The sequence below is a fragment of the Scyliorhinus canicula genome, chromosome 12, assembly GCF_902713615.1.
Source record: "Scyliorhinus canicula chromosome 12, sScyCan1.1, whole genome shotgun sequence".
Taxonomy (NCBI): Eukaryota; Metazoa; Chordata; class Chondrichthyes; order Carcharhiniformes; family Scyliorhinidae; genus Scyliorhinus; species Scyliorhinus canicula.
The window spans coordinates 103467252-103488412 of record NC_052157.1 but is presented as its reverse complement, the minus strand read 5'-3'; the positions used below and the strand labels follow the sequence as shown (position 1 = coordinate 103488412).

Genomic DNA, 21161 nt, shown 5'->3' with positions numbered 1-21161 from the left:
GTTAGGCACTTTCTCAAACTATGTTTGGATAATGTCTTTTTATAGCAAAGTAGAAGCTGACACTTGCTGATCATCTTTTCGTTCTCTTCAGGAATCCACTCCTGCCGATGACCACAAATCAGTTTTGTCTGATACACAGGAAGCTCTTCAGTGCAGTCGTGAGAAAATTCAAAAGAAGGTAGAGTCACCTGAGGTGTTGTTTAAATTCAGAGACCAGGAGGATGATTTTCCGCTGTCGGCGGAAACAGTGACATTTGTTACGGGTCAGGGTTTAGAGAAACCCAAAGTGTATCATGGAGTTCACCTGATCCATAACTTTGAATAGATTTTGATTATGGAGAGCACAAGGGCCCACTTTACAGGTGTCATGCAACAGAGAGCTAAAAGTATTTTTAAACAAAAAAACAATGTTTATTCTATGAATCCCATTAACATTTTTAAACATACACAGTAAACATCTTGGCAACCATCAACTAAAATACTCCCCCCAAAGAATACAGTACTCTACAAGTAACCTTTAATCTTTCCTTACAACATCCATAAGACAAATACCCTCTTTAACACAGAGATCAGGTTTAAATTCGCTACTGAGAGCAGCTATCACTTTGAAATCACCCAAATGAACACTCTTGAACTTGTAAAGATCTCCATGCACATCTGCTGGCTTTCACTGCAGCTCTTCACTCTCAAAACAAAACTAAAACTCACAGACACACACTAGCTTTTGTTCAAAGCGAAAGTAAAACAGATAGACAGCCCAGCTCCACCCGCACCCTGATATCACTGCAGCTATTTGACAAGTACCCACTTCTTTCTTTTTTAAAATAAATTTAGTGTACCCAATTAATTTTTTCCAATTAAGGGGCAATTTAGCGTGTCCAATCCACCTACCCTGCACATCTTTGGGTTGTGGGAGCGAAACCCACGCAAACACGGGGAGAATGCGCCACCGTGCTGTCAAGCACCCATTTCTCAAAGGTGCACCCACAACAGCTATTTGATAAACACCCATTTCTTAAAGGTATTCTCACATGACACATGGGCACGAAATCTCCCGAGAATTGAGAATTCTCGCTGGCGAAACTTCATATCCCGATATCCGACACTCCTCGCCCCAAAAACGGCAAGAACCTCAATTTAATCGATTTGAATGAATTTTAGCCTCATTACTGAGCCACCCACATGTCAATCTACCCCCCCCCCCCCAACAAACCGAATATTCAAACATCGCCGACATAAACTTCCCAATGAGGGAAATGGTGACTTGAGGTCGGGATGTGACAGCCCAGATGCTGATGGGAGGGAGGTGTTGGTTAGTTGGTTGGTGAGTGCCCTGATGGTGGGGGTGGAGCCCTGCCCCAATGCTGTGGGGTGGGTGAGAGCTCCGATGCTGTGGGGCAGAGGGTCCCCCGTGTCCATAGGGGGGGAGGGAGGGGGGTCTCTGGGAGCATTTATGTTCTGTGCTAATTGGATCTTTGTGGAGCCGGCTCTATCAGGCCCCGCCCCACCGCAGTGATGGTGTAAAACACGACCACAGAATTGTTTTTTCAGAATGGCTCTAAATCGGGACTAAAAACTGGGCCGCATAGCTGGAAAGCTACACGTTGGATTTCAGTTATGGCCCGATACTGAGAAATATGGCACAATTCCGCCCCACGTCAAAGAAATCCAATTTACTTCGGATAACTTGAGGGATTTAGGTGCCTTAGAGTGTGCAGTGGTATCCAGCTACATACAGTGTATAATTGATTCTGGTGATTGTTGAGAAAGCCGATTCAGTAGTGAGTAAAATTATAAAATTCCCTTTAAAATGACTAAAATTAAGGGCTGGATTCTCCGTTTGGGAGACGTATGTTCTCCCACCAGAGTTGGTTCCCTTGTGACTCGTGCTGGCATTAGGAGCGGCACATCCAAGTGACTCATTTTCCCCAGCCATGCAAATTTATGTATGGTGGGGATTGCAAGAGATTCTGTTCCGAATCCCGCTTTCTGGCTGCCATTTTGAGTGGCAGCCCGATAACAAGGTTGGCTCCTGGCTCCTGGCTCCTTACCCCGCCCCCAGTTCTCCTTGATCATTGCCACTTGCGCTCCCTCCTGCTCTCCCAGCCACCTGTATATGTCCTCCATCCACGTCTGGAAGCCGCAACCATTCCAATAGGGCATTATTCGGCAGCCTGGGAAACACTTTCCATACTTTCCGTGCAAAGTCCCTCACTTGCATATACTTAAATTTGCTTCCCTTTGGAAACTCTCTCCTCCCCCACAGCTCTTCTGGGCGTAGGAACCTCTCATCCAACTATAAATCCCTCGCCCTCACCGGCCCCACCTCTCTCCACCTCCTAAACATGCCACCCATCTCCCTCGGCTTGAACTTGTGGTTCCCTCACAACGGCGTTCACACTGACATCCCCTCCATCTTAAAGTATCTCCTCAGCTGGTTCCACATCTTATCATGGACTGTACAACCGGGCTCTCAGTGTATCTCCTCGTTGCCAGCAGTAGCACCACCGTCACCATGGCCCTTCGGTGGACCCTCTACAGGACTCCTCCTCCATTGTAACCCACTCGAAGCCCTCCTTTCCGCCACCGCCTCATTTTCTCTACATTCGCTGCCCAATAGTAGTGCAGCAGGTTCGGTAACGCCAATACCCTTTCTGCCTCTGAAGCAGGGCCTTCTTTATCCTTGGCATCTTCCCCGCCCACATTTAGGGTCTGGTTTAGCACATTGGGCTAAATAGCTGACTTGTAATGCAGAACAATGCAAGCAGCGCGGGTTCATTGACAAAGCAGCTGAAGATGGTTGGGCCTAGGACACTACCCTGAGGAACTCCTGCAGTGATATCCTGGAGCTGAGATGATTGACCTCCAACCACCACAACCATCTTCCTTACTGTCAGGTAATTGATAGGGTGTTTGAACTAGGGCTGTGATGAAGTCAGAAGCTGAGTGACCCTGGAAGAACCCAAACTGAGCGTCCGTGAGGAAATTATTGCTTTATACATGGATTTTAGTAAGGCGTTTGAAAAGGTTCCCTATGGTCGGCTTATGAAGAAAGTGAGGAGTTGTGGGATAGAGGGAAATTTGGCCAATTGGATAAGTAACTGGCTATCACATAGAAGACAGAGGGTGGTGGTGGATGGAAAATTTTCAGACTGGAGACCAGTTACCAGCGGTGTACCACAGGGATCAGTGCTGGGTCCTCTGCTATTTGTGATTTTTATCAATGACTTGGAGGAGGGGGCTGAAGGGTGGGTCAGTAAATTTGCTTGGTGGAGTAGTGGATGAGGTGGAGGGCTCTTGTAGGCTGAAAAGAGACATTGATAGGATGCAGAGCTGGGCCGATAAATGGCGCTGGAGTTTAATCCTGATGAGTGCGAGGTGATTCATTTTGGTAGAAAAAATTTGAATGCGGATTACAGGGTCAATGGCAGGGTTCTGAGGAATGTGGAGGAACAGAGAGATTTTGGGGTTCATGTCCACAGATCTCTGAAGGTTGCCAGTCAAGTGGATAGAAGAAGGCCGATTGTGTGTTAGCGTTTATTAACAGGGGGCTTGAGTTTAAGAGCCGTGTGGTTATGCTGCAACTGTACATGACCCTGGTGAGACCACATTTGGAGTATTGTGTGCAGTTTTGGTCACCTCATTATAGGAAGGATGTTGAAGCATTGGAAAGGGTGCAAAGGAGATTTACCTGAATGCTGCCTGGTTTGCAGGATAGGTCTTATGAGGTTGAGGGAGCTAGGGCTTTTCTCTTTGGAGCGGAGGAGAATGAGAGGTGACTTAATTGAGGTTTATAAGATGATGAGGGGGATAGATAGAATGGACGTTCAGAGACTATTTCCTCAGGTTGATGTAGCTGTTACAAGGAGGCATAACTATAAGGTTCAGGGTGGGAGATATAGGAGGGATGTCTGAGGTAGGTTCTTTACTCAGAGAGTGGTTAGGGTGTGGAATGGACTGCCTGCTGATAGTGGACTTTAGGAACTTTCAAGCGGTTATTGGATTGGCACATGGAGCACACCAGAATGACAGGGAGTGGGATAGCTTGATCTTGGTTTCGGACAATGCTCGGCACAACATCGAGGGCCAATGGGCCTGTTCTGTGCTGTACTGTTCTAAGTTCTATGTAATAACCGCTTGATAGCACTGTTGATGACTCCTTCCATCATTTTGCTGATGATGGAGAGTAAAGTGAAAAAGCATTTTACTGGGTTGGATTTGTCCTGTTTCTTGCGTACAGGCCACACCTGGACAATTTTCTGCATTGCCGGGTAGATGCCAGTGTTGTAGCTGTACTGGACCAGCTTGGCTAGTGGTGCGGAAAGTTCTGGAGCACAAGTCTGCAGAACTATTGCTGGATTATTGTCAGAAGAGTATCCAGTGCCTTCAGCCGTTTCTTGATATCACTTGGAGTGAATCGGATTGGCTAAAGACTGACATCCGTGATGCTGGGGACCTCCGGAGGAGACCGAGATGGATTATCCAAATGGCACTACTTGTTTTTTGCACAGGTGTGCTGTGCTCCTTCATCATTGAAGATGGGGATATTTGTGGAGTCTCCTCCTCCAGTGAGTTGTTTAATTGTCCTCCACCATTCACGGCTGGATTTGGCAGGACTACAGAGCTTAGACTGTTGCCTTTGATGTGGTCAGGAGCTGTCAATCATAGCTAGATGTTTATAATCATTGGTGTTAGGTTCACAGCAGGGTACTTCAGATGGATTCAAGCGTGAAGGGAAATGAAAAACAAATCAGACAGCTGGCTGACTGGAAGTGATTACCCTATCAATTACAGGCTACTAAAAGCTATTTATCTTCAAAAATGAACAGAAGCCTTATAGATGAAAGGATCTGAGGGGGGTTAAAGCCTTGTGACGTGTTTTGACTTTCTAACACCTGCTGCTTTCTACACTTCTATATGAGGCAGCACTTGTAAAGGACAGCTTACTGAAAAAGTGATTTATCACTGTTTCTGCCAGGATTGCTTTTTAGCTTCCAGACAGGGATGACTGATGGCGGGGTGTCTCTGTTCTTGGGGGTGGGGGGGGTCTCTGTTATTGGAGGGGGTCTCTGTTATGGGGGGTGTTACATAGAAGATAGGAGCAGGAGAAGGCCTTTTGGCCCTTCGAGCCTGCTCCGCCATTTATCACGGTCATGGCTGATCATCCACTTAATAGCCTGATCCTGCTTTCTCCCCATTGCCTTTGATCCCATTCTCCCCAAGTGCTATATCTAGCCGCCTCTTGAATATATTCAATTTTTGAGCATCAACTACTTCCTATGGTAATGAATTCCACAGGCTCACCACTCTCTGGGTGAAGAAATGTCTCCTTATGTCTGTCCGAAATGGTTTACCCTGAATCCTTAGAATGTGACCCTGGTTCTGGATACACCCATCATTGGTAACATCTTCCCTGCATCTACCCTGTCTAGTCCTGTTAGAATTTTATATGTCTCTCTGAGATCCGCCCTTATTCCTCTGAACTCCAGCGAGAACAATCCCAACCTAGTTAATCTCTCCTCGTATGACAGTCCCGCCATCCCTGGAATCGGTCTGGTAAACCTTCGCTGCACTCCCTCGAGAGCAAGAACATCCTTCCTCAGAAAAGGAGACCAAAATTGCGCACACTACTCCAGGTGTGGCCTCACCAAGGCCCTGTATAATTGCAGCAACACATCCCTGCTTCTATACTCGAAACCTCTCGCAATGAAGGCCAACATACCATTAGCCTTCTTTACTGCCTGCTGTACCTGTATGCTTACCTTCAGCGACTGGTGCACAAGGACACCCAGGTCCCCCTGCACACTCCCCCCTCCCAATTTACAACCATTCTGGCTGGTTTAGCACAAGGCTAAAGAGCTGGCTTTTAAAGCAGCCCAAGGCAGGCCAGCAGCACGGTTCAATTCCCGTACCAGCCTCCCCGAACAGGCGCCGGAATATGGTGACTAGGGGCTTTTCACAATAACTATTTGAAGCCTGTTTGTGACAATAAGCGATTTTCATTCAGGTAATTTTTGCCTTCCTGTTTTTGCTTCCAAAGTGAATAACTTCACTCTTATCCAAATTATACTGCAGCTGCCATTGAATTGCCCACTGGCCCAACCTGTCCAGATCATGCTGTAGGACCCCTGCATTCTCGTCACAATTCACCCTCCCACCCAACTTGGTATCATCTACAAACTTTGAGATGTTACATTTTGTTCCCTCATCCAAATCATTAACATATATCGTGAATAGCTGGGGACCCAGCACCAATCCCTGTGGTACCCCACTAGTTACTGCCTGCCAATTTGAAAAGGACCCATTAATTCCTACTCTTTGTTTCCTCTCTGCCAACCAGTTTTCTATCCACCTCATTCATCCTCCACGCAGAGCAAATCACAGAGGCATGGTGTCCAGCCTGTTCATAGGATGCAAATGGGTTCAAATAACCCTGCTGGCTTGGGGTGCGCATTTCAATACCACCAGCATTGGGCAACTGGAGAATCGCAAATGTAATGCTGACACTAGATTCTCCACTTCATCTGGAGCTCTACTACCGGTGGCAGGTGGCAGAGAATCCCCCTCAAATCTTGTGCGATGTCAAGAAGCTGAATGTTGGTGATGAATATCAATATTTATATGGATCCTCTGCAAATATTGTGGCTCAGTTTTCAAGAGTAGCATATTTGTTTCCAGACTTCCTGGGTTAGAGATAACTCACTGCATTGCTACAGTGCTCTCTAGGTGGACTTATTACAAGAAGCCTGAATAAATATAATTGAGAATTATAGACTGTCTAACTCAGTAGTATTCACTGGAAAAATATTGAAGGCCAATTGGAATATTGCAAAATTTTAATCCGTAGAATTTTTAAAATACAGATGCGATGTGATTTATCTCTTCAAAAAGTTAGGTATCTTGGCACGTAAACATGAAAAATTATTACAAATGTTAGTGATCGTACACTGTTTGCCAAGAATGATCTAACCAAGATTTGAGCATAACTTTGTCTTTTGAATGTTCATTGTGGCAATTTATTTTTTCAACTTTGGTCAACTAATGATAATATTTATAATATTTATGTTAGTTATTTATATTCTGTCTCTAATTACTTTACATCTATCCTTCGGTTAACACTCCTAATGTGTCCAAATAAAATTGCATGCTGAACAAAAATGTGCTAAATTAAGATAATTTTCCCAATAGGAATAATGCAAGATGGTGCAATACAATTACTAACCTGTCGAGCTTATCTTTAAAACCTTTTAGCTATTTTAAACCTAAATGGTCCAAAAATCCTCTTATTAACTCTTAATAACGTAGCAACTTTTTCTACTTGCCTCCCACTCACCCCTTCCTCTCCTGCTTGCCCCCTTCCTCTCCCGAATCCTCGCTGTGAGTGAGGGCTTAGGAGAGCGTGGCCGAGAGGGTGGGAGTAAACAAGGGTGTGAGGTGGGATGGTCGGGGAGGAAGGTGCCGTGCAGGCCACAGGAAAGACCATTGCAAGAGGTTGTCTGACTTTCCAGAAGTTTTATAGTTCGGCAATTCGGTCATTAGAAAGTGGGTAAAGGAGTTTAGTCCATTTGAGGGGTTTGGATGATTAAAATTGCAGGCCTGGTTTTTTGATGTATTGCTCGTTTCAACTTCATCAGAATTTATAAAATCTGATTATGGCTTATTGTGGGGCTATATAATTAACAGCTGGTAATATAAAATTTTAATTTCATGACTGTGAAAAATGAAACTTGTAATTTGGCACTTAATTTCACTTCAGCACAGTCGTGCAGTGTAAGTGTTTTTTTTTCGAAGTGCAAGGTAGTGGTGTTATTATAAGTCTCTGATTCCTGTCTATCTTTTTCCAGTTAAAATCAAGTGAAAGTGATGCCACCTTAGCAAGTATTGACAGCATTGAGTGGGAGAGCGTGCAAGTACTTGAGATATCAGGATCCAGAGGTGATGCTTTGAACTTTGACACCAGTAAGGACAATATGATCCAGAACTCTATTTCATCTTACCCTGTGCCAACATCTACTACTGGTTGTTCAGTAATGTTACCAGCCAGTCAGTTAAACGTCCTGACAGCAGGTAGTGCATCAGAAGGTGAAGTTAAACCTGGTAGTGCATCAGAAGATGACGTTAAACCCAGCGATTTGCTAGTTAGCACTTCTTCCACACCGCAATCTTCCACTGAGTTTTCAAATAAGAGACCCAAGATTGAACAGCAACTCAATGATTCACAGTCTGCGCACACTCCATCATTGTCTGTGATGACCACTGCATCAGGGGAAACACAGCCATCTGGTGCTTCCAATACTACGTCTGACTTAGCCCCAAAGCCATCTCCTACCGAAGCATCAGAGTCAGTTGCCACTCAAGTGTCTACAGCAGCTGTCGAGGTACTTAAAACAGGTAATTCTGCATTTGAATATTCACTGAGACACCTGAAGAGCTAGATTCGTTCTACAAATAAACTTAGGAAGAAAGGTAAAAGCAAGTTACGCAACTGCTGGAATCTGAAACAAAAAAAGAAAATGCTGGACTATCGCAGCAAACCTGACAGTATCTGTGGAGGGAGAGAATGGAGCTAATGTTTCGAGTCTGGGTGACTCCGAGCTTTGACAAAGGGTCACCCAGACTCAATGTTAGCTCCGTTCTCTCTCCACAGATACTGTCGGACCTGCTGAGATTGTCCAGCATTTTCTGTTTTTGTTAAGAAGAAAGGTATTGGCATTCTCTTGACAGTTAGGGATGGACAATAAGTGCTGGCCTAACCAGCGCCTCACTCATCTTGTGAATGAATACATTTTAAAAATGAAAATTAACATGCATTTATTGGCTATGATTAAATTCCGTATTGACACTTGCACTACTGAAAGTCAGTTTAACTATTACAGTCTTCTTAAGAGAATTTCTTAAAACAAAAGTTTGTTTTTACAAGTATCTCCCTGTTGTAAAGGTGTTAAAGAAGATCATTGTAAGGGGTTAATAAGATGCAGATCAGTATTATGATCTAATGGAAGGTGGAAGAGGCTAGGGGGCCTGAACCTGTTTTTATATTCCTTGCTGGGATGAGGAGTGGAGTGCACTATCTGAGTGCAGTCTTGACTTTGAAACTAAAGAAAGTTATTTAATATTGTGCTGTATTTTTGGAATTTGTGTTACTTTTCAGGACCAGAGTCTACTGTGGACGACGCTGCTGTTCACTTGCGTGAATCAAAAACCTCCTTCAAGACACACGCTGACACCAAAGAGTCCATGCCCAGCCAAGACCAGGTCTTTGCTGAATGCTCACAGGAGAGAATTCTGGGACTGCTGGCGGCCATGTTGCCTCCAGTTAAAAATGTAAGAACCAAATGTTTTATTCAGAAATGTTTTCCTATATTTAACAATCGAGTAAACAGGGCTCAGATACATAATGGAAGTTATTTTGGTTCCTTTTGATCATATAGTTGTCTGAGAGTTTGTATCATAGAATCCCTACCGTGCAGAAAGAGGCCACTCGACACATGGAGTCTGCACCGACCCTCCGAAAGAACACCTTGCCTAGGCCCACTCCTCAGCTCTATCCGCATAACCCCACCTAACCTTTGGACACTTAAGGGACAATTTAACATGGCCAAATCGGAGGAAACCCAGACAGACAGGAGGAGAAAGTGCAAACTCCAAACAGACAGTGACCTGGGCAGCACGGTAGCATTGTGGATAGCACAATGGCTTCACAGCTCCAGGGTCCCAGGTTCGATTCCGGCTTGGGTCACTGTCTGTGCGGAGTCTGCACATCCTCCCCGTGTGTGCGTGGGTTTCCTCCGGGTGCTCCGGTTTCCTCCCACAGTCCAAAGATGTGCAGGTTAGGTGGATTGGCTGTGCTAAATTGCCCTTAGTGTCCAAAATTGCCCTTAGTGTTGGGTGGGGTACTGGGTTATTGGGATAGGGGGAGGTGTTGACCTTGGGTAGGGTACTCTTTCCAAGAGCCGGTGCAGACTCGATGGGCCGAATGGCCTCCTTCTGCACTGTAAATTCTATGATAAATTCTATGACCCAAGGTCAGAATCGAACCCTGGTTCCTGGCACTGTGAGGCAGCAGTGCTAACTCCTGTGCCACCGTGTTGCCATATTGTGAGAGTTGATGTGAGAATGTGGCCCTGAAGTTCTTACAAGGATTTTTTTCTGAAGTCGAAGTTTGAATTGTACAAGTTTTCAAAAAAATATTCTTCTCTGGGATGTGAGCATTGCTGGCAAAGTCAGCATATTTCCCTTGAGCTGATTGGCTTCCAGGACCAATTCAGAGGGCAGTTAGGAGTCAACCACATTACTTACTGTGGATCTGGGGTATCATGTGGACCAGACTGGATAAGGATAGCAGATTTCCTTCTTAAAGGACATTAGCTTTTTTAGGACAATCGATGATAGTTTAATAGTCACTTTTACTGAGACTAGCTTTCAGTTCCAGGATTTAATTGACTAAAAATTCCAGCAACTACCATGGGGGGATCTGACCCCATGTCCACAGAGCATTAACCTGGGACTTCAGATTACTGGTCTCGTGCCATCACCACTACGCCACTGACTTTTCCAACCATGCAATCACAAAATAAGATGAAGAAGTCCATTCAGCCCTTTTTGTCTCATTTATTCAGAAATACAAAATTTGCAGCATTGACCTGTTCTTTAAATATTTGCAAGATTTTCACCTGTACCCAGTTCAGAAGTCCTAAAATGATTCTCAATTTGCCTATCAGCTGTTAATAACCTTTTTAAAATTCTCTCTTGGAATGTGAGTGTAGTTGGCTTGGCCATCATTTGTGGCCCATCCAGAGGTGCCCTTGAGCAGGTCGTGATGAATCGCCTACATGAACCGCTGCCATCCATGTGGTGTTAGGTTCATGTGGCTGTTAAGAGGATCGTTTCAGGTTTTTGACCCAGCGACAGTGTCACAGTTTAGTTTGGTTTTCCAGATTCTTCCATTCCTTTTAGTAACTTGTGTACCTCTATAGATTATCATTGAATCACCTTTTTAGGACAAAGGAGGAAACAAGGTTCACTAATCTTTCCAAATAACTCAAGTCCTTTAACACTGTGAAGTACATCCTTGGACGTGTGGGAGCTAAGTAACTGTTAATGTAATTACCACTGGATGTTCGGAACCAATTTACTTGCAGACCTCTGATGCCATCCTCAATCCCACAGGATTCAACCATGTGCCTACCTAACCTGAGGCAGGTACTGAAGCTCCTGTTTCGAGTGGCAATGCAGAATCCTGGGCAACTGATTGAAACCTATCACTTGACACTGGGCCTTCTTGGACAACTGCTTTTGAGAATCTCCCCAGCCGAAGCTGATGAAGCAGTAAAGGACGTCCTTTTTGCATCTTGGACATTACTGAGCACAGCAGAAGGCAACCTGAAGCATCCAGGCTGGATGACCACACAGGTTCTGTTCAGCCTTGGAGCGGTGTGCTTGGACTGGTAAAGTTTCAACCTTTATTTTCTTATGGGTGGTGTGAAGCTTGGTGGAAAGTGTATATAAATTGCTGTTATGGTTTTAACGTTTTTGCTGTACGAGTGCCGGCTTTTGCTCGGTGGCAGCATTCGTGCCCGAGTCCGAAGGTTGTGGGTTTAAACCCAGCTCCAGAGGCTTAATCACAAAATCCAGGGTGGCACTCCCAGTGCAGTACCGAAAGAGTGCTGCATTGTCTGAAGTGAAGTCTGTTGGATGGGAAGTTAAACTGAGACCCAGCCTGCCCTTTGATGTGTCCGTAAAGGATCGCACAGCACTGTTCGGATAAGAGTCATGATGTCTAAACTGATACATAAATACGTTAGTCAACAGTGCTTTATCTGGCTATTTTTCTTGGATATTGCTGTGTGAAAATAGGCTGCCTTGCTTCCTACATTATGCTTTGGCTTCAGAAATGTTTTATTGAATGTAAAGGACTTTGAAACGTGCTGAGGTCGTGGATGGCGCCCTCTTTTGTTTGAATTCAGTGTATATTTCATATTCAATACAACAATTACTAAATTCTTGAACCTTCACATGTAACAGGATAATTGAACGCATCTTGTCTGTGTATTTCTTGAACAGAGAAGTGCCTTACCACTGTGTTTTTCTCTTGATTGAAGCAGGATCAGCCTGGACTGGGCATCTTCCGTGGCAGACATCCTCAGGGACCTGAACTCTAGTCTGCAATGGCAGGAAGTGATTGCTGCCTTCACAGAGCGTTGCATTGATGAGCTGCCTTTCCATCTGAAACGCACCAACATCTTCACGCTGTTGGTTCTGGTGGGATTTCCAGAGGTAACAGTAACCACTTTTATGGTACTGTGGTAGAGTCTGTGCAGTATCACCTTATTAAAGGGTTATGAATGGTATTGGAATAAGTGAAGAAACACTGGATTGAATGAATGGCTTTTGAAATAATTGCCTGATAGAATACTCTGTTGCATCAAGTCCTTCTTGGCAATAGCGCAGGCCTAGATAAATATCATGCTTTACAAATAGTTTTCAGGATATTTAACCAATTGTATAACTTGATAGACATCATAAGCTAGTCAGTATTGAGTAATACCTGTGAAAATGGGGAAATATCATGAATGTTTTTGAACTATTACCTTCTAATTTCAATTCTCACAACGTTATTATTATTCTACCCTTGTACATTCAGATCCGAGTTTCAAGGCTTTTCAACATGTTAATTCCTTTTATTTTATATGCCAATAGTTATAAATATGTGGAGTGACAGAGCTACTTAAATCCAAAACCCTCCTGGTATAAACTGGTAATATTTAGGATGTTCGCTGATTACCCCTGCCTTTTACTCTCATCTATCATCAGTTTTATTTGATCCCAGCTGTTCAAACCCAATGATAGAAGAAACCATTAGTCCCTTGGTAACATGTCAACCCATGTACTTCAAATGTATGGTCAAGTTGTGGTTCAAATACTTTTAGGTGAATATGTAAGCTGACAGGTTGGGTTGATTAACAATCAGAAAGCCAGACAAATTGAAAGTCCGATGTATGAGCCTGTTGAATTGTTACGCCAGCCAAACAAAATTACATTGCTTATTAAGCAATGGTGGCACAGTGGTTAGCACTGCTGTCTCATAGCGCTAGGTTCGATCTGACCTCGGGTGACTGTCTGTGTGGAGTTTGCACTTTCTCCCCGTGTCTGCGTGGATTTCCTCCGGGAGATCCGGTTTCCTCCCACAGTCCAAAGATGTGCAGGTTAGGTAAATGGTCCATGCTAATATTGCCCAAAGGTTAGGTGGGGTAACGGGGATAGGAACAGAGGTTTGGGCCTAGGTACGGGGCTCTATCGGAGCAAGGGCCGGTGCAGACTTGATGGGCCAAATGGCCTCCATCTCCACTGTAGGGATTCTATGATAATCTATGATTAAAGGGAACTAAATCTTGTCTGTTAGCACTGTCTTGTGTTCTGAACCTGTATAGCTTTTGAAATCCAAACTCTTGCTCTTACACAGGTGCTATGCAGAGGCACTCATACTGTTTACATAGACAACGCAAATGAATCACATGACGTTATAGTACTGAAGCATTTTACAGAGAAGATTCAAGCTGTCGTAATTGACATCAAGACTCGAAAACGTAAAACAGGTGAGTATTTCACAGCTTAAAAGGGCACTTCATTCACTGAATGACTCATGAGGTGACAGGACAGACGCTTGACCTAACCTGCCAAATTCTTGATCTCATGTAAAAGAATAGCAGTTGGTTTGCTAAAGGAGAGCAAGGAAAACCACAGCCAGTGCTGGGCGGCATGGTAGCACAGTGGTTAGCACTGTTGCTTTGCATATCCAGGGTCCCAGATTCGATTCCCGCTTGGGTCACTGTCTGTGCGGAGTCTGCACGTTCTCCCTATGTCTGCGCTGGTTTCCTCCGGGTGCTCCGGTTTCCTCCTACAAGTCCCGAAAGACGTGTTTGTTAGGTAATTTGGACATTCTGTGTACCCGAACAGGCACCGGAATGCAGCGACTAAGGGTTTTTCACAGTAACTTAATTGCAGTGTTAATGTAAGCCTACTTGTGACAATAAAGATCACTATTATTATTATGCACCTCCTATGAGTCAGTTGCAGAATACAGTAAGTCGTCACTTGTAGTTGCATTTCTGAAAATCGTGATTTGAAGTGAAACGACTTTAAGCAAACCACATTATTCTATTAAACCAATGTAGATATTGTAGTTAGGTTCTGTAGGTCCTTTCTCATTAACCAAAACACCACAACGTTGCTAAATTCCTATATTGGTAAATTAAATCTGCTACGGCAGCACGGTAGCATTGTGGATAGCACAATCGCTTCACAGCTCCAGGGTCCCAGGTTCGATTCTGGCTTGGGTCACTGTCTGTGCGGAGTCTGCACATCCTCCCCGTGTGTGCATGGGTTTCCTCCGGGTGCTCCGGTTTCCTCCCACAGTCCAAAGATGTGCAAGTTAGGTGGATTGGCCATGATAAATTGCCCTTAGTATCCAAATTTGCCCTTAGTGTTGGGTGGGGTTACTGGGTTATGGGGATAGGGTGGAGGTGTTAACCTTGGGTAGGGTGCTCTTTCCAGGAGCCGGTGCAGACTCGATGGGCCGAATGGCCTCCTGCACTGTAAATTCTATGATCTATGATCAAATAACTTTTAAAATAAACCTAAATATATAAAAGAAATATGGTAACTTTCTATGTCGAGTATCTCGCACTCACTGCTGATCCTGCTCGCCACACATTATGCATTCCTCATCCTACTAGTCACTACGGACCATTCCTCTTGCCGACCCTCTGAATTGCGACCCACTCCCTAACCCACCCTCTTGCTGCCAGCTCTCTGGATTGTGGCCTCTGCCCATCCCTAAACCACCCCCTCGCTGATCCTTTCCCCCACTCTCCTGCTTACCACTTCCCTCTCCTGAACCATCGCTGTGAACGCGGGCTCTGGAGGTGAGCAGGGGAAACACCTTCAAGTCGAAGGAGGTAAGGTCTCTGCAAGTGGGTTTGTGATTGCTGAATTCACAGAAGCAATCACACAGGAAGTATTGGGAATTAAAGGTTTACTTACAGAGGTATGAAGTGACTATGTACACAGGTCCTCGTGGGGACTACCTGGCTCATACTTGGGCCAGGTTTAAATACTCCGATTTCCTCTCCCACGGATAAGGGGGCCCCGCCCCTCAGCGGGGAGCTCGTATTCCATGAGACTCACGGGGAGCCTAATCGACCTTGTCCCATGGAGGTTACAGCAGTGATCAGCTTCACCTGTTTTTGATCATAAATCTCCTTTCATCTCCCGCCCAGGTTTTAAAGCCACTGGGTGCGGCTCACGATTCCATAGTCTGGGCAGAGGCGGAGTAAGCAAGGCCATGCCTTCTGTTTTTACTGTGATGGAGAGGAGCCATGTTCCAGCCTGGTATATCGAGGCTATCCAATCCATTGCTGAGTAAAATGTCCATTGCCAGGATCAGAGTACCCTGATCACATGAAGGCACCTTGCCTCCTCTCCTGCGAGTTGAAGCTGCTCCTCCTACCTCTCACCGCTTATCTCCAGAGCGCTTTCTCACACTGAGGGTTCAGGAGAACCAAACAGCAAGGAAGAGAGTCAGGAAACGGGAGCAAGGATAGGTGAGAGGGTAAGTCAGAGCAGCAGAGGTCACAGGTTGGAGGCAAGGAGTTGGGGAGTGGGAGAGTGTGCAAGTTGGAGAATTGGCAGCTGAGAGGGCAAGTCTGGGAGCAGGAGAGGTTGCAAGTTGGAGGATTAGCGATAAAAGGATGTGTCAAGGAGCGGTATAGTCCTCTCTCAAATGACATCAATCGAGTTATGCCATCCTACCAGTAGGAAACAATGTTAAAATAAACCTTGAGATGTTACACAAGATTACAGTCCTATTAACTTACTCAGGTTAAATTGAAACAATGTTAAACGGGGATTGACTAGTTATTGAAAGAGGCATGGGAAGAGATCCACATTTTGTCCTATTGTCAGTTGCGGCATACAGAGGTCATGAATCTCAGAGAGGACTGGAAAGGAAACTGCCTAACTGCAGTGATTGAACGAGAGTGCCACTTTGATTAAATAAGGGAATATTTATTACACATTTTAATGCACTTCTCTTTCACTTTTGGCACAGGGAGGAAAAAAGACTGCCATCTTAATTTCTACTTTGTGGTTCCTACAATAAATTAAATTGGGTGGAGAACCTTCAGAGGACATTCTGAATCCCGGTAGATTTTAGTCCCCTGCACATTAGTCCACATATACTATTGTGTTACCAATGAATCAGCAGCCCACCCTTGTGAGACAATGAGAAAGTGTAGGAAAAGGAAATGGCATTGGTCAGTAAAATGCAGTTTTATGAGGTTGTGCACTGTTGGAAAGAAAATACTTGACTTGCTAAGGTATAGCTAGAATACGCTATGTCTTAAAACTGTGCACAGTGAAGGAATATCAACAAAGTTAAGCTCAACACATTGGAAATAGAAATGGATGCAGGAAAGAGCTAAAATTGAAATTGTCTGTGATGAGACATTTATATGGGAGATTTCAATAGCCTGCATTTATATCAGATAGAATCTTACACCATAGAAAGTGGACATCGAGTCTATTGTGCCTGTGCTGACACTCTCGAAGGACAGTCTAGATAGTTCCACTTTCCTGCATATCCCTGCAATCTTTTTCTACAAACATTTATTTAATTTCCTTTTGAAAACTAATATTGAATCTGCACCTACCACCTTAATCAGGCAGTATATTCCAAATCCTAACTACTCATCATATAAAAGACATTTTCCTCATGTCACCTCAATTTCTTTTGTCAATCACCTTAAATCTGTGTCCTCTTGTTATCAATCCGACGATCATTGAAAGCTTTATTTGCTTTATTGAAACGCTTTATTATTCGAAACGCTTTTGTCAAATCTCTTCACACTCTCTCAGGAGAATACCTCTAGCTTTTCTCATCTATCCACATAACTGTAATTCCTTATCCCAGGAACCATTCTAGTAAACCTTTTCTCTTCTCTCTTCAAAGACTTTGAATCCTGTCCAAAATGTGACTCCAGAATTGGAAGCAACGTTTTAGCTGGGATTCCTTGATTTTTACTCTGTGCCTTTATTTATAAACTCTGGGATCCCACGTGCTTTATTAATTGTTATCCTGTTTTGTTACCTTCAAATATTTGTGCACAATCACCCACAGGGTCTACCTGCTATGGAACCCTCTTTAGAATTGCACCTATTTAGCCTGAATTGTGTTGTCTCAATCTTTCCACCAAAACATTTTTTTTCACACTTTCTGTGTGAATTTCATTCCATTCCACCAACCTGTCTCTTGAAATCTGTTACTGTTTGCCCCACCGTTTACTGCACTTCCAAATTTTGTCATCTGCCAATTTCAAACTTGTGCCCTGTGCCCCTAAGTCTAAACCCATTAATGTACCTTGGAAACAACAGAGGTCTGAGTACTGGCATCACTGCTAATAATCCTTCAGTGCAAAGAACATCCATTCATCACTACTGTCCATTTTTCTATTCCTTCAAAAGGTTTGTATCCATGTTGCTACTGCCCCTTTTAACTCCTGAGAGAGTGTGAAGAGATTTGCCAAAAGTGTTTAAAATAATGAAGCGTTTCGATTAAGTAAAGAAGGCTTCCAATTTTGCTAACAAGCCTATTATGTGGTACTTTGTCTTTTGAAAGTCCATATAGTGGCTTTGACGTAGCAATACATCCCAAATTGCTTCATGGAAGAATTATTGAAGAAAATCTGGCAATGAACCAGAGAAAGAAATATGTGGACAAAAAGTTTGGTCAGAGAAGTTTTAAGGAGCATCTTAAAGGAGGAGAGAGGGGTGGATAATTTTAGGGAGGGAGATTTCAGATCTTGAGGCCCAGGTAGCTGAAAGCACACTGGTAATGCTGAAGTGATTTAAATCAGGGTTGTGCAAGAGGCCATAATTAGCAAAGCACAAAGATATTTCATATAAAATTAAATTGATTTTTAGACTACGATGATGCAACTTCAAAATAAAATTGTTTATTCCAGGACAATGGCATGAGGTTAACAACTGCCGTCAAGAGATTGCACTATGTTCTTTTATAGAGGTATCATCACACTTTCACTTAAGCTTTTCTGCCACAATAGTCTTTGTAATTCAATACCATTGCTGATACCCTAAGTGTCCAATTGGCGTGTTTCTTTATGTTTCTTTACAATTGAAAATGAAAATCGCTTATTGTCACGAGTAGGCTTCAATGAAGTTACTGTGAAAAGCCCCTAGTCGCCACATTCCGGCGCCTGTCCGGGGAGGCTGGTACGGGAATCGAACCGTGCTGCTTGCCTGCTTGGTCTGCTTTAAAAGCCAGCGATTTAGCCGAGTGAGCTAAACCAGCATGGGATTTATATTGATGGGGGTCAGCATTCTGTTCTTTTTATTCCAAAGATTAATAACAATCATAACTCAACTAAGTGTGATCACTTTATATTGTGCAGATATTTTTCTTCCTTTTTAATTCACCAGCAAATTCTCTGAGCCAGCATATTAGTGAGTGGAGAAGTTTCTAGTGCTGAACTCTTGAGTTGACTGTCTAATACCTAGTATTCGATCAGCTTATTTCAAATGCTACTGTTTTGGCATCTCTGTAAACCTCTCAGACAGGGTCAGCTCTGTCAGGTGGTTCAGGTTGAACATTAAAATTGGTTTTCATTTGGGATAGCTTGTTAGATTATTTTTACTGTGTCGTCCATCGCCTGGTTCCTTGTTTCAGTGGTTTTCCCCATGGTGGGTCTGTTGAATTGGTGAGTTATTGGTTTTGGCAATGTTGATATTGTCTGACTTTATGGTGCTTGATCCAGTTGAGATTTCTTGGTGGATAACGACTTGTGTAAACCATAATGTTAATGTACACTGACCTCATTGCTAGATACAAATAAGAATAATGTATGTGCCAGCTTCCTAACAGTCTTTCAAGTAAAGCAAGAGGTCAGTCATGAGCAACTTTGTATTGGCCCAGTGGTTCTTGATCCATTGTTGGCCGATCTGCAGTACTGTAGCAATGTGCTCAAATGTGCTTGTGTAAGTCAAAAGACCGGACATTATGACGCTGTCATATTTTAATTTCTTGATCAGGTTTTTGACCCGCTGCAGTATTTTTACCCTTCCGCTATTCCATGGGATTTGGCGAGGTGAGGGCTGAAAGTAATGTGTCTGTATTCCCTGTATTGTGTAAAGGTTGTGACTTGCATACTGCTGTGTTGACTTCATCTGACACTCCTTGCCTTGTGAATTCAGATCAAATTGTGTCTATCATCACCTTGCTTGTTGTGTTATGTAGGCTGACAACATCAGGAGAGATTGAGTAATAATCTATTACTACTCTTGTTAAATCCCCTCCTGTGTTTTGACAAGCTGAGTGGGGAGTCTTTATTGATTTGTTATTTAGATTTTTACAAGCTCCATGACGGGCATATCGATAGTTTGGGTGATGTTTTGATTTGGTTTTGGCCTGGTTGAGTGTTACTCGTGCGTGCTGTTGATATTTTGTGATGCCTGAATGTCCTTCATATATCTTTGACAGAGCTGGCTTTCACTTAATTATAGCATCATTTCTCTTGAGCATAGTTTATGAACAGAGAACAGACTTTTTGTGACTCCAGACTATCCATTATATTGACTTTGATGGGCAGCAGTTTTCTTGCGTTCACACCTGTATAGATCCTTTGTAGGTTTCCCATGTCTGAAGCTGGTTTGAAGCGGAGGTTAGTTTATTGATATCCACATCCTGGGTCCATTCTCTCCTTGTGACTGTATTTACTAACAAGTTTTCTCTTGATTCCATTTTGCTTTTAATTGTATCGATTTCCACCTTGTACACAGGTGACGTTTGTAAAGCGTCTCATTTCCAATAACAAATTTTGCCATTTGGATAACATGACCTTGGCTTATACTTATCTTGCACTTAAACTCTCCCTTTCCCTCACTTTGCATTCATAGCAGCCATCTCTTTAAGCTGCTACTTTGCTGCATTTCTGTCATTTGAATCATGCAAAAACAACCTTTTCTAGTCTGATGACAATGTAGATGACATGCTGCTATTTTTCTTCATCCTGAACAATGTTTTCCGCAATGAGGGAGCTGTTTAATGCTGCACACTCATCACAGGTCTAACGGTGTCCTTAATGCCGGCACACAACTGCCTGAAGATTCTTTGGAACCTCTTACGTTTAATATATACTTCCCAGATATAATCCTTATATGGAAACAGTGTTTCTCAAATGACTTTTCTTTACTTTTCAGAGGAGACTTTACTTTTCAAGTACCTCATCAATTATTGTAAACAATATTCAAGTTTATCGCTTTTTCCTCCTTGCTATTTATTATTTTGTCTCGCATTGTTTAAACTCCTTCCAATTTCTGATATTGCTCACTTAAGTATATATCCCACAATAGGCAGTCTATCCTCTTGCATGCTGTAGATTTTGACCTATTTTGTGCCTGTTTTCTTGAAATGTGTGTCTGCATAACTCTAGAAACAGGAAATTACTCATGGCACAATGTAGTGATATTCATATGTGATTTCTTTCTACCTTATCAAATAATTTAATTCTCTTTAAGGCTGTTAGTGATCCAGGTTCAAAGTAGTATATTTATTTGGGAAGTCTTCCTGGGGTAGCAACAATTTATTACCTCATAATCAATCTATTTTAGCCATCTTTACTGATGTGCTAATTTGTATTTTACATGCAGTGCTAAAGTCCAAAGTAAACTTGGGAATGAAAGAATTAGCAATGTGTTGAACTAAAGAAAATAGTTGAAACCCTGTAAAATGCCAGAGAATATAGGAAGATAGGGTTGGGCAATTGGGATATGTAAATTAACCATGCTCTTTTATTGTCCAATTTTTTTTAACACAGTGAGGGATTACCGCTTGACGCAGGTTTGTAAACCTGAATATACGGCAGCTCAACCTCAACTTGTCCAGTTCCTACAGCACTTTATGTTAATCTACAGCCATCTACTGCAGACAAATATAGACAGCAGCTTCCCAGATGCAGTGGAGGCTACCTGGCTCCAGTCACTAGCTCTGAAGGGTCTCTACAAAATGCTACAGGTAATCACTTGTATACATCAACATGATGGTGCTTCAGAATTTTAGTTTGAACATTTTCCACAACCAATTGAAAAGG

The 21161-nt window shown here is 43.2% G+C and overlaps 1 protein-coding gene across 3 annotated transcripts in view; it reads left to right on the top strand.

The window, feature by feature from the left end:
- zzef1 (zinc finger, ZZ-type with EF hand domain 1) overlaps positions 1-21161 on the top strand; it is a 371817-nt gene that overhangs the window by 255460 nt on the left and 95196 nt on the right. For 2 of the 3 annotated variants that reach the window (XM_038813628.1, XM_038813630.1), the window contains exons 38-44: positions 92-178; positions 7845-8391; positions 9152-9324; positions 11170-11447; positions 12102-12276; positions 13463-13595; positions 20889-21085. In XM_038813628.1, coding sequence (XP_038669556.1) covers positions 92-178; positions 7845-8391; positions 9152-9324; positions 11170-11447; positions 12102-12276; positions 13463-13595; positions 20889-21085 — 1590 coding nt within the window. The remainder of the gene's footprint in view (positions 1-91; positions 179-7844; positions 8392-9151; positions 9325-11169; positions 11448-12101; positions 12277-13462; positions 13596-20888; positions 21086-21161) is intronic. The other variant, XM_038813629.1, reaches the window with a different exon arrangement.